Raw genomic sequence first — 19,698 nt, 5'->3', positions numbered from 1 at the left:
TTATGTTCACAAAGCATAAATTTTATGATGATAAATAGCATAAATTAGGTAGCAAGTCCACCTTAACAATTTTTAGCACTCGCGTTGAAGTTAACATAAATAACAAATCAATAAGGGTTTTTTTTTTTAAATGAATGCTCTGTTGGATATTTTTTCCTCGTACTTGACAAAGGACTGCATTATATTTCATAGTATTGACTCATATGAAGTCTTAAATTCGGTAAATACTTCAGCATGATAGTAAGGTTGCAAGTTGCAGTCCAAAATCTTGAGATCTAATAAATATTTTTAAAAAATGCTTTCAGCGGCAAGTTGCAATTAATATATATCGCCACATAAATTGAAGAATATGGCAAATTAAGAAACGTTTTACAAATAAGTTTTAGCTACCTTGTTGCAATCCAAAAGGTCTTTTATAAAGCATATACTCCTACATATTGTAAAAAAATGTTTAGATAAAACAAACATTCTGAGGGTATTGCATTAGCAATACTAGTCTCCTACCGGCAAGTGTAATCTGGTTCCCGTTAAAAACTGAAAATGCCATTATTCCGTCAAAAATCATTGAAGCGAAACAAAATGTAAACTTGATCTCTAACATAATCAAGATAAAAGCACATGCCCAAAACCAGCTCAATATCTGCAAGCGTTTTGAAAAAATTGCGGAAAACCCTGAAAAAATTGAAAAGGTCGTAATTCCGTCAAAAATCAGTGAAGCGCAACGAAATGCAACTTCATCCGCAACTTTTCAAAATACATTCACATACCATAAATCAGCTCAATATTTGCAGGCGTTTAGGAAAAAAGTGCAGAAAACCAGGGACAGACTTGCAGACAGACAGACAGACGGACGGACGGACAGACGCAGAGGAAAGCTATAGTCCCCTCCGGTTTCCGGTGGAAACTCATCTCTCTCTCTGAATACCTAAGTGGCCATTTCTCCCATGACATTTTTTCAAAGCTTGATTAAAACCTGGGAGATCTATCATGAAATCAAACTCGTCTGGGTCACCAAACGTTGCTCTTTCAACCATGCTTCCCATTTCGATGATTGAATAAGTTTTGAAAACAAGATGGTGGTTTGTCATTTCTCTATAAACTCTTTTCTTTATAAACATTAACCAAAATTATTCTAACGTCTAAATTCAGTGGACATTTACCCATGAAATGCTTTTTTCGGCTTCTTTCAACACAAATTTAATCAACTGAAAATTTACCTTTTTATTTTCGAGATTTAATTCAGGAATGAATGTTTCCTGAAAATTATGTCTTTCGTGGAGATCAAACGTTTTCATCAAATTGACTCAAGAAAAAAAAATTGTATTTGATTTTGGTTGCAAAGAGGAGTTATATTCTGAAGGCATGTGTTTTCCATTAAGCATGAAAACAGAACCGTCTGTATGAATAACCGAGAAGTGTCAGGATTTTAAAGATCTTTAAGAAGAATAAACAGAAGGAGGAGACGACAAAATATTTATGTGGCGAGAGTGGAATGAAACTCAGATAGAATTAGCGAACATTATGAAGAAGAATGTATTAACTGGTTAGATGTGGTTGGACACTGTTCCAGAATTTACGTCAACCTTAGCACAGACAAACAAACTGCTTTGGAAAAGGAAAATTTACAAGTATTTAATTGTTGAGATTAGTTTTTGGTTCCTTTAGGTTATTGCAGAAGTAATGAAGAATTGAAAGAGATAGCACAACTTTTATCAGAGGTGGGTAGACTTGCATTATTTTCAAAATATTGTTTGACTGTATAACAGTAAAATCAGCATTTCAAATTCAAATTTTTACAAACTTATCTAATACTACAATTATACAGCTAAGTGTCTGGGACCCCAAATATTCCGAGGAGACCGATTACATTACATTAAAGACTGAATGCTCACAAGAAAGTTCACAAGGCCATCAAAGTAATGAAAGGTGAATTTAAAGTGGACTTCCAGCTTAATCCCTGTTCTCCATTCTTGTTGTTATTGTATAAAAAATGTATGAATCTTCCTTTAATTGTGACTATTTAATAGTTTACACAAAGATTACAACGTATATGTAGTTATTTTTTTTATGTATACAGTTATGCAAAAAGGAAAAAAAAAACTCTTTTGGTTAAGAAATTTTGAAATTTTCCTTTTGATATAAATGTATCAAAAATTCGTAAGAATTAGACAATAATTGAATGTATAGAAAAGATTCTTAAATTTTCAAACTCTTCTGTAAATTGATTAATGATGTTTCATACTGAACAGATAGTTGATATTCTATGTCACTGAGGGATAACGGCAATCACATATTGGTATGTGACCTATGACCAAGATGTTTTCAGAGATTTGATTTCTAATGGACTTATTCATGAAGTAAAAGCAGGCTTTAGGAGCTAAAAAGAGGTGAAAAGATGAAGCTTGAATTTGATAACTTTCGAAGTATTTTTATTTTTGGTTATATTTATTTATGAAGACACTTAACAATATACTCATTAAATGAAATATTTTATGAATAAAAATTATTATATAATTATGTAAAGTTTAAAAAATCCATGAAGTATCATTCACATAAAATAATGTTGAAATTATATTAGGAATATATTTTTATAAGTTTGTGAGTTGATGTATTTTGAAATTTCTTAAAAATTCTTTTTAGAATGTGCGACACAAGTCCATTGCTATTCTGTCTGTACTGGTGGATACGTTCCCGTCACATGACATGTTTGCTGACCTTGTGATTCTCAAGGACAAAGATGTGGAGGCTGATTACTTTGAAAGCATACGGCATATCCAGGTTAACCTACAGTGAAATACAGTTACATGTATCACAAATTGTCTGTAACAGCTAAAACTGCTTTGTTTTATACATTAAAAAACTCTTATAGCGAACACGCTTAAAATGAACTGACGCTTACAGCGGAGTGATTCTCATTCCCAATGGCCTTGAAAGATACATTGTAAAGATAATAGATATAACAAATTACGTTTAAGGAGCAAACTTGTGGGTCCCTTGCACTTCGTTAGTAACGTGTTTTACTGTACATAATTTGTTATATACAGTAGTTATTCTTCACTATTTCTAGTGTTGGCTGAATTTGTGTTTTGTTTATGGTAACGATATATTCACAATGTCTATGTTATTATGAACATGTTTTACTAAAAGACGATGTTGCGTTGAATAACCACTACAATTTGCCATTACAACAGAAAATGTTTTCCATGCTTTTTTTTTTTACAGACACATCTATTTAATAAATACAGGATGTATATTGTTACTGAATTTATTAATTGATACAGTAATTAAAAAGAATACTTCAAACCTGAATCTTTTAACTTTCGTTTTCTTCATTACAGACACACCGACGATCAAGAGCATTAAAGAAGATGAACAGGACATTACAGTCTCGATCTGTTCGTAAGGAAATCATAGTTTCTTATTTACTTCCCCTAACCTCTTCCTTCCTGCTTGATGAGACTTTTACAAAAGCCCAGGGTCTGCAAGAAAGTGCCATAGATGCCATGGGAGTTCTGTGTAAACAACTACCTTGGCACGTGTACATAAATCAACTGAAATACTTTCTGTCCTTGTTGTCAAAGAAGTTTGAGAAGAAAAAACTCTTGCTCAGGTATAAAGAATATTTTCAATACATTTTACATTACTGTATTATTTTTGAAAGGAATATTTTTAACTACAGAAATTTCTGTTATATATAAAATATGCATATAATATATTGATTTGTTTATTGTAGGGTGATTGTTCGTATTCTGGATGCATTCCACTTTGACCTCAAAAATTCTCAACACTCTGTGAACAATTTACCAGATTCTGTTGCAAAGAAAAAAGCTAAAGGGGAAATAACAGGTATAAGATTTTGTAAAAAGAACCAAACCACACCTACATATAGCCATTAATGATTCTAAAAATTCTGCAGAAAGAACATGTATTGTATATGAAACCACAATTTATCACATACATATACATTAACATCTTTTATAGAGGAGCCAAATCCATTTGAAAATGAAGAAGAACAAGAAGCAGAAAACACAGAGGAAACTGTAGATGCAAAACCCACAATTCCAGAAGAAACAGATGAAACCATGGAAACAAGCACTGGCTCTCAAACAAAACAGTTTGATTCCATGGTGATATGTTCTGTTGGTCAGGCCACTAGAATTCACTGTACCATAATGAAGTCAGTTATCCCTAGCTTGCAGAGATGTCTTACAAAGAAGGTATTACTTGACTTGCAATGTTTGATATGCAGTTAATTATTTTATATGCATTTTCATGTAAAGTTACACCTTATTAATCTAGATATTTTTTTTCTGCACAAAGAAAAAAAATGTCCAGATAAGTAAAAGCATTCAGATTTCAGAATAGACTGTTTCCTTAAAAGATTTGTGCAATGATGATCATCATCTAGAAAGTAACATAACTATATTGAAAGATTAACAGAACACCACTTCACAGTTATCTACATGTAAATAAGAGTAGTATAATATTAAGATTTCTTAATGTCGGGTATATTTTTTGTAGGAGAAGAGTGAAGATGAACACAAGCTGGCTAGGAATAATTTAGCAGAGGACAGTGAAGTACTGAGAGTACCCATAGCTCTAGCCATGATAAAGTTACTACAGAATCTACCTCATAAATCTCTAGAGCGGAACCTTCCAGGGTAAGTGTTTATTCCCTCCAAATTCACAAATTACACAAAGCAAAACTCATCCAATCCAGACACCACTGGTTCCTCACAAAATGGCCTAATTACTTATCAGACAACATTACAGATTAAACAATATTAGACATCTTAACTGAAAGGGACTTGAAGTTACATTGTAATAGACAAGATTTTGAAATACACAACATCCAAATTAGACATGTTTTACTGTATTCATTAGGGCTGTTTCAATATGTCGATATATCAATACGCATCAATATTAAAAAATGTATCGTATCGAAAAAATAATTTCCAATACGTATCGGGCAGGCAGTTTTTCTTATAATTCTGTGAAAAAAAAGTTGGAAATTTTATTCCCCAAAGATTATATTTGTTTTGAATTAAAACTGATCATTAATGGTATACACATTAAGGAGATCGAACATCTAAAATAACTATTACAAAATATAAAGACAACTGTGTTTTAACATGTTGGTTTTACAGTTTTTAAATGTTTGAATTTGAAGTGTATTTTTAATGACAGTGAGACATGAACATCAAATTGGGTTATAAAACACTCATTTTTATAAAATTTATGCATAAACTGATTTACAAGACTTTTTTGATAGACTTGTTAAGGAATCCAATGTATCGCATTCGCTTTATAAAATATCGTTTCGTATCGAATTTTTTGCTCAATACACAGACCTAGTATTCATCTTTATGAACTGTAATTATCAATATGTCTTTTAGAGTTAATGAAGAAAAAAGAAAAACACCTATAGGAATATTATGATTAAATAATTTCTTAAAAAGTATTCATATTTTGTTTTAGAATCCTGTTGAAAGTGTGTAATTTTATGAAGTCTCGAGCTGTGGACATCAGAACACTGCTAGGGATACACTAGTGAAGATTACAACTTCCCTTGGACCAAGATTTTTCCCATACATTTTGTCCGAACTTAGAGGAACATTGAGAAAAGGGTATCAGGTAACTTAACCCTCTTAGTTTAACAATTTGATTACTACATCATTGAATTATTTTGTAAAATTGAATTTCATAATTTCCTATAATTGATTTGGCAGTTGCCTTAATTAGTCACAAACATTTTGCAGTTAACCAATTGAAGGTATGGATTCTAAAATCATTTTTTGCTGTATTAATTGATTTCATGTTCCATAGGTCCATGTTTTGTGTTACACTGTTCATGTGCTGCTTAAGAATTTGCTGCCTGTTCTTAAACAAGGAGATTTGGATGTCTGTAGGAAGTGTCTCCAAGATGTAAGTAAAATTAAAACATTTATGTGAACAAGACATTATATTTCACCTGAACTGTTGTGATTATAGATTTTCCTAACAAAATATGAGAGTAAAACACATTTTAAATAAAAGAAAAAAAATATATTGCAAGGTTATAATATGCGTTCCCCTAGAGTGATGATAATGAATTGATCTTGAAATCTCTTAATTTTGCTATTTCTTTAACCATCAGGTTTTTTATGAAGATTTATTTGGACAAGTGGCAGAAGAGAAGGAGGTGGCTGGTGTTACAAGTAAACTGTTTGAGGCCAGATCTATTAAGAGTTACGACTCATACAAAATACTGGCTCAAGTCATCAGTAAAGAATCCCTCATGGCATTCATCACACCACTGAAACAGGTACAGCATTGTCATATTTAATTTTTGTAAGGATTTTGAATAATCTTTAATGTAGAATTTAGCAAAGCTTTTTTAGTTCATATCAAAGCCATGAATTCATGCTATAAACCTGGTGTTAGGGTCCAGGATACAAAGGATTTAAAAAAAGGAAGAGCTAGAGTGTTGTACAAACTCTAGAAATAATGATTGTTTTGTTTTTATCTGTTCAGTAAATCACTAATATTTCTGAGCTTTTTAATCACTGATATCTTTAAACTGGACAGATAATTGATTTAGAAAAAAGTACAGTATCTTCTTTAATAACATTCTGATTTTTGTTGCAGTTTTAGGAAAACATTATGAAAATACCTTTCAAGAAAAATGATTTAAAAAAATGTTTTAGAATTGCAATTATAACTTTAAATAATAATACGGACAGTGATTCATAATGAGTTAAATACTTTTGAATTATGAATGAAAATACAGTTGAACTTTGGTATCTCGAACCAGGTATCTCGAGTACCGTAGATATGACAAAGAAGTCCTTAGCAGTTATTTCTTAAGTATTTTACCCTCGATATCTCAAACCTTCGGATATCTCGAAGTTTTATCTCGGTCCCATCGAGTTTGAGATAACGATGTTTGACTGTATATCCTTTGTATGATGATAATAATTTGTAATTTCTGTAATATAAGTAAAAGTGCCAATATCTGTATTCTCTAATATTTCAACTCCCAGTTTTAAATAGCTTTTGTTTTGCACAGATTTTTATTCTTGATTCATGTAATTTCATTTTGAGGGAGGGGGGTTGTTGTTTTCTCTGTATTTTTTATTTCATGTACTTAATTTGTTTTATTTCATTCCTGTCTGCTTCAGCAACAAACAATATGTCATTGCTGTCTATACCGATACCACATGGAATACTAAAGCATAATTCACAGTTGTCTATGTACATAAGGAATGTTCCATTTTGATCAATGATGTGTATAATGTTAATAGCCCTGTCAGCAATCAGAATGTGACTCATTCTGTCTGTGGTGAAATCAACCGGAATAAAGTTACTGTATTCATTTGACTTTGGGTTTCCATAATACTGAAACCAGGATTGTCCTTCTTTGTTCAACACTATTACTGAATTTATATCACTCACTACAATGTCAAGGTTCTTATTTTCATCAATACAGGCTACAAATGATGGAAATAAAAAACTGCTAGAGGTATGTAATTGTATTTCTTGTGTGATTTTAAAGCCAGAATAACGAACAACTTTGCTATGCATGAGACTTTCTGATGTATGTGGTAATGCCATATACACTAAGAGATCATCTGGTAAGGCGCTGCAGATGGCCTGTGGCATCCAGTCTTGTACTCTGATCCACGATGCTAACTTGCCTTTCTTTACTAAGTTAATACTATTATCATTTGTATCAGTGTATACGAGGTGTCCTTCTTTGGTGACTGTTAAATCAGCTGGATGAGATGTCTTGGTAAGGATTATTTTCAAAAGCTTCTCCTGTGTGTTCATGTGTTTAATGCTTGCACTGAAACCACTGACATAGAATTGATCTGTTTTAGGAATAAAAGCTACTCTAAGAATTTTGTCATCAGTATATACATTTCCCACTACAAGCGGTAAATCAAGAAATGTTTTGATTGGTTTTTCTGAACTGCTAATTGATTCAGGTGCTTTAAGGACCTGCCCCTCAATACTAGTTTTCATTGTTTCTGGAATGTTTCCAATGATCTGACACAATGCCTGCTCTGTAAGTTCTGTGGGATTGAATGGTGGCACTGATAATTCAAATCAGCTACTACTGACTGAATTAATGAATATCGTTTCTGGAACTCTGATTTCAAGCCCAGAATTGATTTTTTATCCTCTCTCTCCATCTTCCTACCATCTCTCTGATATTTTTCAATGACATTATATACAATCATGTAACATTTTTTTTCAAGTTCCTTTATAGTTTGTTGTCTTTCAGCACGTTTTTGTTCAATGCTTGATAACTTTGCTGACATTTCAGAGAGAATTGATTCATATACAGGTCCAATGCAAGTTTAAAGTTCGTTTAAGTCTTTTATGATGAGTTCTAGTGTAGAACTATAAATTTCTGAAATTTGAGGCACATTGTGATTTTTATGGGATCCAGAGGCTAGATATTTCTGACATATTGGAGATTCACATTGTTGACAGAACATTTCTCATTTCTGCTCTTGATGGACACTGCATTGAGGTGGAATGATTTCAGATTTTTTGAACTCAAAGGTTACAGCGTCATGTTTAATGGTGGGATTGAACATCATATGGTGACCTACACAGTCCTTACAGAGATCAACAAGGCATGTGTTACACACAGTTTCTGCAGCAGGTTTTCTGTCTTTTCCGGGGCAAAGCTGACAGCGTTTTACATCTTGTGCCCTGGCATGGGGATCTGTTGAAGTTGCCATTTTGCTTTTTGCTTTTATTAACTAAAGGAGTTAATTGTACCTGTGATAACAATGAAAATGTACACCTGTATCATTTTGCCTTAAAGTAAAATTGGCATACAAAATATTTTTATCAAATCAACAAGAAAGCACAGGAAAGAAAATTAAATAGGTATAATTTATCTATATTGCATAGCACATGATTAAGGTATTGTCTTACCTGATTAAGTTTTAAAATATCCCTAACAAACATGGCGGCCTGTTTTTATGTTACAAGTGAGATAATCAGTGATCCAGGTATGTGTTGACTGTGCACTTTGTGTGCATTGATTTAAATGGGTCTGCATATTTACCTGGTTTACTTCAATGGGAGCAGATGTGTTATAAGATTTCACTGTGAATTTGATATTGTAATACCTTCACTTTGACATGTTAGCAGATTAAACATAAAAAATACATTTGCAATTATTTCTCATTTTTTAAAATCGTTTAAAATCATACACTTTGAAAGTCAGGATGGTTTTCCTATTTTTTAATATTAATAAGCCATTTGAAAACATTTTGTATTAAACAGCATTAATAATCTTTGCTGGGTTTACCCCCCTCCCCCTTCCCCAAAAGTTTTTTTTTGTAAATATTTGGTATTGATTAGTTTACAAAACTTGTTAAGCATTAAAAGAAGTATTTCTAAATTGTACTTTTCATATCATAACATCAAATCTTAATTTACTTAAATTTTATTATTTTAGTAAATATTAATCGGTTAAATTAACATGTATTTAATTCTGTAGCAAGCCCGTAATACATGTACCTTAAACAAAAAAGGACACAAGAAAAGAGGTAAACTTTAAAAGTAAAGAGTTAAACAGTATTGTTAGTATTAAACCTGTCGCCATAAATGTTGTTTAATCTCAAAGGCTATATAAAGTGTGATTGGTTAATCAATATCCTGTTTTGATGCAGGCATTTATTGTCACATTTGTGATGATATTGTTGAAGTTGCAGAAGATAAATTATGGAAACACATATGTTTGAAGGATTTTGTACATTCAAAATCTTTTATGGATATTCTTTTTATTTTTCTGAGAAAATTTCCCCCTTGATAGTCTTGTTTTATTTAAGTTTAATAAATATTCTACTAAGTTATCACAAAGGAATATTGCCAATCGGTTCTAACTGATTAATCGGTCAATCGTATTAAAATTTCTTGACATATTTCATCATTGTAAGCTCTACTCAACTAAACAAGACTATAAAGATGTTACCTGTAGTAATATTATATTATGTTTATATTTGATTATATTTTGTTCTTTCAATTTAAATAGGAAAAAAAAGAAGAAGAAAAAGTACACTATCCCTTAATTTACCTGTTTGTTTAATAATTAATTTGATAGGCAAAGGATAGGTACTGTAACAGATCATAATCAGTTCACCGTATCATTTGATTAAAATCATTGAAGAAACACAGGACAGGCTGGGTAACAACATGGTTTTTAAACAATTAACATCTCGAAAACTGGCCAATTACCCACACAATATTAATCCAGATAGCCTTAAATATCTCCAAATCACCATAAATAGATAGGTGAAAATGTTAACATTTCAGTTTTTTTTTTAAATTGAATTTACAGGATTTTGTAGTTCAAATTTACACATATATTAATTTTTTCCAACTAACCCATTACAGATTTTCTAAGTAATCACCATTGTTCTGGCCGAGTAACTGGTTAATCAATTACAAATTGGCATCCCAAGTCTTGAGATTTTGTTGGCAAAGAAAAACCTCACCCTTGAGTACATAATTATGAAATTCAAGAGAATTCACATATATAAAATCTTATATTTTTCTTTTCAGAAAATTATTCTTTGGGGGGGGGGGGGATCTCTTTCTTTGCAGTGCCTTTGTTATTTGAGTGTCATGTACCTTGCACAACGTTAACATGTTGCACTTTTTATGGATTCTGCAAAAAAAAAAAAAAAAAAAAAAAAAAAAAAAAAAAAAAAAAAAAAAACAACTTTTGTTTCTTGCAGGTTCTTGATTCTACACACAGCCACACTATAGCAAGAAAGGTACAGGAAGTCCTAAGGAAAGTGGTGACAGGATTACTGGACAACCCAGGTCTGGATACAGAGTCTCTGATGATATTTACCCATGGATTAATCACTCAGTCATTTCCGCAACTATCCGACAAACAAAGGTAGAATGAATTTCTGTATACAGGGAAATTTTCACCCCATTTTATTTTATTTAGTGGCCCTTTTACCTCTATCACAAATGGGCAAATTTAAAACAGGGCAAATCAAAGAATACGTTGTGTACTTATTCTTAAATACAATTGTGTATGGTCAGATTTACAATGGGGCAAATCTGTTCTCAAGTGTGAAAGGGCAAAAATACTGTGGAATCATTAAAATTTGTGGGGGGCCAATTATTGTGAATTGCTTAAATTTACAAGGTTCATGGGGATGTAATTTCGAGTATTCTCTTATTTCTGCAGAAGGAAATATAGAAATATAGCTTTTTAACCACTGTTTATGGAGATGTAAATTCATGGATGAGAGGTACCCACAAATTCCATAAAAATTGAGACACCACAAAATCTAATGATTCCACAGTAACAGCATGAAAAGAAAGTAATTTATTCAAAGGCAGCTTTTTAAATGCATTTTTAGCTCACCTCGACGAAGTCGAGATGAGCTTATGCTATACCCCCGGCGTCGGTGTCAGCGTTAGCGTCGGCGTCCTGGTTAAAGTTTTAGGAGCAAGTCCCATTCCCAAGTAACTATAAGCCCTACCTGGACCAAACTTGCATGGATAATGCATATAGGGATGGACACTACCACACTTGCTTCGGATGCTGGATCTGAGCTAGATTTCCACATGTGAGGCCAGTTCAGATTTTGGAGCAGTCCCATACCCAAGTAACTGTAAGCTCTACCTGGACCAAACTTTCATGTATGAAGCATCTAGGGATGTACACTAATGAACATGCTTCGAATGCTGGATCTGACCTGGATTTACTACATGAGTGAAGTTTAGCCATATTTTAACCTGGTTAATGTATCTGATTTATCTAGGGATGGACACTTCCAGACTTGCTTTGGATTCTGAATCTGCATGACCTACATTTTACAGATGAGTGACCAGGGTAATTTTTTTTAGAGAAGCCATATAATATTATGGCCTGTTATGATTAAACTTGCATAGATGGTGCATCTAAGGATGAAATGTCCAGATTTGCTTTAAATGTTGGAACTGACCACAATTATTTGATTACTTAACAGGTTAAAAGTTTTTTGAGCAGGTCTATTTCCAAGTAACTACAAGTCCTACTTAAACCAAACTTGCATGGATATTGATCTTGGGATGTACCCTAACTAGAAAAAAAAATATTATGTGAAATTTGCCTTACTTATAGTAACATTTGTCGAGGTGAGCTTTGTAATCTTTGATTACCTATGTTTTTATACTTTAAATGTAAGAAATGTTGATCAGATTTTACATTGAATGTAAGATTTACAAAAATAGACTGTTTAAGTAGGGGGTTGTTAATTTTGGAGAAATGTTTCAGCAAGCAAAAGAAAACTGAAGAAAAGAAGACCCAGTCCTTTAGGCCTCCAAGTTGTCTTCTGTTACCAGAGGAACCCAAGCGTGGAGGTGACAAACCAAAACTGAGTAAGAAGACCAACATCCATGTATTGGTGGAGTTTGGTCTCCAGCTTCTGTGTCTGTGTCTAAAGAGAGGCCGCTTGGTGGCAACAGAGGAGAACCATTGTAAATTAGTGGACCCTTTTATCACCATCTTAGTAGACTGTCTGCATTCTAAGCATATCAGGGTAAGTCTATATAGAACAATGTGAGGTGACCTAAATTCATAGACAATTATTGAAAGGAATTGACTGATAGACCCTCATGATAAAAAATTCTGTCAGTGTAATCCAATTGTTTAAAAAAAACATCAATATATTTTTAGATTAACACCTTAAGTTTGAGATGCTTGTGTTGGTTACTGAAATTCAAATTACCATCTGTGGATGATAACATCAAGAAACTGGCCAATGGAATGTTTGTTATCCTGAAAAATTATGCATCAGCAGGTGCTTCCAAGGGAGAGAACTTGGAGCTTATTTCTATGGCATTTAAGGTAAAAACTGTGGATCTTATCACAACTCTTACCGGTACCCTTGATTTTTAAAATATTTTCAATAAAGGATTTTAAAATGGAAAGATAAAGAAATGTATCCACCCCCTATTTTTTTTCTAAATCGTACATGCATTTAATATGTAGGCTGTGACGGTATTGGTAAGAGATGTGAAGATTTACAGACGAAATCAAACACAACTCCAAGTTCTGTTGACTTTCTGTGAAGAAGATTTGTATGATTACAACAGACAGAGCACTGCATTCTGCCTTTTAAAGGTAAAGTACCTGGTGATTTTTCTCTATCACGTTGATTTTTGCTTTCCAATTACATTGAAATATTTAGTGTCAAACTGAAAATAAATATCTTGAAAATTTTGTAGGCCATATTGTCTAGGAAGTTAAACGTTCCAGAAGTGTTGGAGTTGATTAAGAAGGTGGAGGGTATGTCCATCACAGCTGACTCCCCCCATGTCAGGAGGGAATGTAGACAGGTAACAAGGGCGAGAAAGTTATATTTTAACTCTTTTGAAAATAAGATTTTTTTGAAATGCTTGTAGCTAATATCTTCTTGTTGCCCTATATCTTTTTCCTTACATTGTTGATACTTTACAAAAATGCACATAATTATAACTTTGGTTCTTGCTGTGATACAGATAGCCCTGCAGTACATCCTGGAATATCCCCTGGGGAAGCTCCTTGATAAACACCTGGAGTTTTATGTCACATAGTTGTCCTATGAGATGGAGATGGGACGTGAATCTGCTTTGGAAATGTTGGCCACTATATTTTCTTCATTTCCTCAGGTATATATAATAGTAAATTTTTTCTAATCCAGACACCATTGGTTCCAAAGAAATTTAATGGATAAGACAACGTTCTGGATTAGACAACATTTTAAACAATTGAATTTGGCAAGATTTCGGAATAATGTCATCCTGATTAAACAAGTGTCATCCAAACTAAACAAGTGTCACTGTACATTTATTTAGAAAGAGCATGAAGTGCATATGTTTTAAGAGTGTTTGCTGTGAAAAAGATACCTTTGTAATGTGGATGCATTATATTCCAGAACATCTTGAATGATCATGCAGGAATGTTCTTCATACCCATGTCTGCAGCTCTTGTTAATGATGAATCCACAAAGTGTAGAAAACTCACAGCACTTGCCATCAAATCCCTTTTGCAAAAGGTATCTAAACACGCATGTGTTTAAAAAAAAATAGAAAGAGATTTTTTTGTAAGGCATTTTAAGGCAAATTGATTTGTCAAATTTAGAGTTTACAAACGTTAATGTCCAATGTAAAGATGTATTAAAATTTGTTATTATAGAAATCCACATATTTTTGCTATTTTATATCATTGCATTTTGTTCTCATTTACATTTATGTTTTGTTTATATTTACATTTAAGATAGATCACAATTCAAGAAAGGAACTCTTTAACATCACCCAAAGATGGTTTACCGATGACAAGGTATACACGCATTGTATGATAATAAATGCAAAAGCAAAGGCCACTTAGGGCCTTTTTTGGCCCTTAGAATTTCTGAAAATTCGAAACTGCTCAGTTATGGTTGATAATACAGTATTTATTACTTGTACCCTTGGTGACCGTGCATCTATTGAATGCATTATGACGTCATAAAATGCATCATTTTTCTCATATCCTGTATATTCCTTTAAAAATGGCCAAAAGTTGAAGTATTTTTTCAATATTCGATATAGAGCACAACCTCTGTTCCAAAATATGCAATTACATAATGAAAGATCTGTTTCTGAAGATCATAAAACATGTTTTAATTTTTGTATCAAGGGCTTTGCTCCTATTTTAATTCTTAGCTGAAAGCAGTCAAATACGCCTGTGTTCTGCAAAATTCAAGAACATAGCATTTTCACAAAGGCTTTTTTCCAATACTTGGATTCTTAAAAAGAAATTTTGTAATAGGAAATGAAAACGCTAAGTCTCTACGTTATTTTGATATATGAAATGGGACAGAGGGTGATAGTCAATTGATATAAGGACAGGGCCATTTTATGCATAAATTGAACCTAGCTCTTTACTCTCATGCCTCATGTGTTTAGGAATTTTCTCTTTTTTATTCCAATCTTAGCAGGTAATATTGCATGGTAACTTATTTACGATTTTCGCAGTACAGTTAAGGTGCCAAATGGAAACATCGGCGATTTTTTTTAGATAGAAAATACATTCTTTACAAGGATGGGTGATTCTTTTTAGGACTTTACTATTATCGGACAAATGCAATGTGGTTGAAAACTACATGTTGAAGATGATTAGATTTCTTATTTAGACTTGCCACGTGATGTGGCAGTCACGTGGTTTTAGCAAATATACCTGAAGTATTGAGGTCATCTATAAATTCCAATATTGCAAGGGCATAACCAAGTTAAAAATCTAAATTTAATATATAATTATTTTCAACACTCTTTGTCGTTTGTGAAAAGTGCTGCGAACCTATTTGGATTCTACTATCTAATTGCTAAAATTACATTTGTCAGACCGTATGTTGAATATTTTGCTGGTCAAGTGCATTAAATATAGATATAATTAATTCATTTGCAAGATTTCAACAGGTTCGCAGCACTTTTCAAATATCTTCATACTTCTTGAGTTTATGTGTAAAAGCTTGTCATAATTCATCAAGGGTATGCCCTTGCAATATATCGATTTATTACGGCCCTTTTGTTACCCTTCAATGAATCTGCATACAAATATACGGCAGTATCGCTTGACTAGGGAATGTGCGGGAAGTATATGAATAAAATCATAAAATAGACATCGCATCCAAGTTAAAGGCCTCTTATATATCTGCAAATAAAATTTTATTTAATTACAAAATACATTTTTCATTGTATAAAATATAACTTGATCCGCCTCTCACTGCATACAAACTGCGTCAACTTTTACGATATGACGTCACATTGACAAGTGCATTGCGATCAGTGAATTGTTTATATATTGCTGTGTGAGGTTTAACCAACGACAAAAATGCATGCAATAATTAGTATTTATGTAGTTTAAAGCTATCCACCAGTTTAAAATAGCAAATCATTTCATTCTGTGGTAATTTGAAGAACTTATATTTTTGTGTGATGTCATAGTAAGCATTTCCCGTACAAATTAGGCCCCGCCTCCTTACTGCAGCCTTAACTGTGCTGCGTTATCAATATTTATAGATAAACCATCGGATCCTTTCCGCTCAGCTGACTGGTCTATTTATAGAAGTAGAATCCACAAAGTTTACAAACCACTTGCCTGTTATATTACCTTTAATTCAACAGCAGATAGACACAGGAAGATATGAAGAAAATGTATGTATTTTTTTCTCCTTTGAAATGCATATCTAAACATGAACATTGTATATACTCAGAAATATAAATTGAAAGGAAGATATGTGTTCTAGAGAATGCTGCTTAACTTTAAAAATCATCAACCCCCCCCCCCCCCAAATATTTCAATTTTTGTTGAGATAATCAAGTAATACTTATAAAATAGATACAGGTATAATGATTTGTTTCAGTATTTAGCATTTCTAGGGATGGAATGCATTGTTTTATTTTTAGCCCCTAAGTTCTGATGGAGAAACAGAGAAAGACAGACTACTTTTCAACTGTTTAAATACACTCCTCAAGTTACTGAGAGAATGTGACATAATCAGGGATGTTAAATGGATGGAAGAAATGAATATCATATGGGGTAAATGTTAATCAAATTTTTTGAATAGTATATTTTTCGATTTCATTTGAAATTGATTTCAGATTATTGTAAGCAAGGTTTTTATGATTAAGATTCAAAGATTTTTCATTATTTCTGCAATAAGTTGAAACATTGTGGCAGATAAAGACAGAAAGTACTTTTAAGTTTTTGGTTAATGTTTAGTTAGTTTTTACTGTTGTTTCAGAATATGTTGTGAGTCATTTGGGATATGAACATATGTGGGTGCAGTTGGCATCCTGCCAACTGATTGATCTGATGTTTGCTGCATGGACTCCAGAGGAAATTTTACAGCCCTCTTCTAGTTCTCCTTAAAACTGACTCCATTAAAAAGGTACTGTGTCTTACTGTAAACTTATTTTTTTCTTTATTTGTATTAAAGTAAGGCTTATGAGAAACATGCACTTATCTGTAAGACATGTATCTGTTTTAGTTGGAGAGTCTGGCATTGGACCTGATATCACAGCTTCAGTCACAGTATTTAACAGAAGAATCAGCCAATCAAATCATCAAAAACATGGTGTTCATTGCCAAGGTAGCCAAGCTTCTCACTGACAGAGAGAGTTCTAATGACTTTGTAGAAAAAGAAAATAGTGGTACAAAGGACAAAAAGTGTCTTTCATTGCAATGGTTAATCAAGAAAATGATAAGGGAAGCAAACCATGAGGCAGTGAACCAGCCAAAAACTACAATAAAGGTAGATTTTTTTGCTATATTTGATGACTTAAGTTTTGGTTATATCACTAATATGCACTGTTGAGTTTTTCTAAAAAAAATTGGCAAAGTATTTTACCTTGATAACAAGCCTGAGAACTAGCAACAGCATATAAAGAAGAAAAATATAGAATAAATGAATAACATACAGCATAAGAGAAAACATAGAATGGTGAAATTCAGTTTTGCTTTTCAAGAACTTTAAACAAAGCAGAGTTTCTCTCCTTGATTAAATGAACACCAATTTCAGTGATTTTTTGTATAAAGAGTTTAAGTTGTATTGCGAATTGTTATAATATTGTTGTAGAGATCTAGTGTTTTGTGTTCCTGTAGAGATCCGGTATATTTTGTTGTAGAGACTAGTGTATTTTGTAGAGATCTAGTGTGTTTAAGTGGGTGGCAGCTGTCAGTATGGACCTCGGTCCTCAACTTCTCCCCAGTGTTGTTCCAGTCATGATGCCAGCTCTACAAAGGGAGACAAATGAGAATAATCCAAATACTGGTCAGTGTTATTGATTTAATTAATAGAGTACTATCTATTAATTTACTTTATATTTTTTTGTTACAAATGAGTATTTCTTTTCGATGAGGAAATATTTTGATAAAGACATTTCAATATCATTTTGAATCTAATAATCAAAGTGAATTCACGGGAAATTTACATGCATTTTCAAAAGGAATTGGGGAATATTTATATAATTTTCTCTGTTGTTGTAAAATAGCATTTTTGTTTTACATGATAAAATAACAACATCAGACTATTTATTGTATCATTTTGAATGATGATTTTTTTTTACAAACCACCTGTATATTTAGTATACCATTGCTTAAATTGTAGATTCATCACTCAAAAGACTTGCACAGGAAGTTTTAGATATACTCAACAAGATCCTTGGTGTGGAAACATACACCCAGCTTTTTGCAAAAACTCACAAAGAGCAGTTTGACAGGAAGGAAACAAGGAAAAGAAAAGATGCTGTTGAGGTCTGAATTAGATATTATACCTTGTTTTCTAGAAACATTAAATAAACACTGCACTGTATGTATTGTGTAAGTGAGACAAAGCAGAAAATCAAGATTTTTAAAAAGAAAATAATTCAGTTCATGATTTTGCATTTAATTATCAAATCTTGGCAGATTTCAGTCACCTACTTCTAACTTAGATGGAATTGGCCAAAATTTTCTGAATGGTATCATATTATTATTTGCAAAGTTAAAGAGATTTGAAAAAAAGGGATTTATGAGGTTTAGCGATATCTCTCTCGCGTACTTCAATTTCTATGCATTTTTCAGACTGTCTCTAATCCACAATATGCAGCTAAAAAGAAGATGAAGAAAAAACTTAGCGAAAAGAGAAGCAAAGAAGAGAAAGATAGAAGAATACCGTGTGTCTAAGAAAATAAAGAAACGAAAAATAAGACTTTGCTATTACATCTTGATAATGACTGTGATATCAAAATTTGTCTGAAAATATGTTATATAGTTCATGAATGATAAAAGGTAAAAGTAAAATTAATATTTTTATCTGAAACTGACCATGTTTATTATTTTTTGCTCATACATGTGTAAAGAGGCTCATGTAAATGCTAAAGTTTTGTATTTTCAGTGTCAAGAGTGCAAGGTATATTAAAGTATTCAAGCTTGTTAGGTCACTCGGATGACCAATTGGTATTTGTTTTTGTCCCTTGTCATGCGTGCGAGGTTCATAGTGCGTTGTGTAATATGTGTCATTGGTTAACATTTGAACATTTTTCAGCTCTTCTGGAACAGCTGAACCCATTCCAATTAATTTTGGCATATGGCATCTCTGGGTGAAGGGAATTAAGGGATGAGGCTAAAACCATCAAAATTAAAGCGATCATTAAACATCTTTTTTACACATGGACACCAAGTAGTTAAACTGTTGGTATGATTGTAATAAGCATTGAGCCTTCTACCAGAATTATGAAATTCATGGACCCTGAGTTGGGGGTTCTGCTGTAAGGGTGGGGCTCTATTGATTAAAATAGTGAAGATGCAATCATTCTTTAAAAAGCTTCTCCTTTCCCTTTGTATATTAAACTACATGCATAATTATGGTGAGCAAGGGTGACTCATGCTAAATTGTGTAACTCGTGGCTCCTGGGTCAGGGGTTCTGGTGTCAAAGCGGGGCTCTATTTATTAATTATATAGTAAAAATGTGTTAATTCTTTAAAAATCTCAGCTCCTGGGTATTAAGCAAACAGATTGACTACAAAATGATATGATAAGCAGGGGTGTCTCTTCCAAAATTGTGAAATGCATTGCCCTTGAATCGGCAGTTCTTTTGTTAAGATTGGGCTTTTTCAATAATATATTAAAATGAGTTTTGTGTTTGAAAATTTTCCTCTCTACTCCTGAGTATAAATAATAATAA

At 32.5% G+C, this 19,698-nt stretch overlaps 1 protein-coding gene across 1 annotated transcript; it reads left to right on the top strand.

Annotated features, from left to right (window-relative positions):
* The first annotated feature begins 1,521 nt into the window (after window positions 1–1,521).
* On the top strand, window positions 1,522–18,292 carry LOC133200388 (small subunit processome component 20 homolog). The gene is given in 26 exon segments (XM_061336197.1): window positions 1,522–1,543; window positions 1,666–1,718; window positions 2,641–2,778; window positions 3,339–3,610; window positions 3,734–3,846; window positions 3,982–4,217; window positions 4,522–4,661; window positions 5,479–5,525; window positions 5,528–5,634; window positions 5,827–5,925; window positions 6,137–6,304; window positions 10,743–10,909; window positions 12,284–12,548; window positions 12,686–12,856; window positions 13,001–13,132; window positions 13,237–13,347; window positions 13,510–13,659; window positions 13,926–14,045; window positions 14,267–14,329; window positions 16,051–16,185; window positions 16,438–16,570; window positions 16,776–16,896; window positions 16,898–16,922; window positions 17,022–17,285; window positions 17,678–17,804; window positions 18,141–18,292. Coding segments are annotated over 26 exon segments (3,531 nt in total).
* The last annotated feature ends 1,406 nt before the right edge of the window (window positions 18,293–19,698 follow it).

Source organism: Saccostrea echinata, unplaced genomic scaffold (genome assembly GCF_033153115.1).
Source record: "Saccostrea echinata isolate AGI-Se365-2 ecotype Australia unplaced genomic scaffold, CSIRO_AGI_Sech_v1 ptg000039l, whole genome shotgun sequence".
In the NCBI taxonomy this organism is placed as follows: Eukaryota; Metazoa; Mollusca; class Bivalvia; order Ostreida; family Ostreidae; genus Saccostrea; species Saccostrea echinata.
The sequence above is the reverse complement of the archived record's forward strand: the minus strand, read 5'-3'. Positions and strand labels throughout refer to the sequence as shown.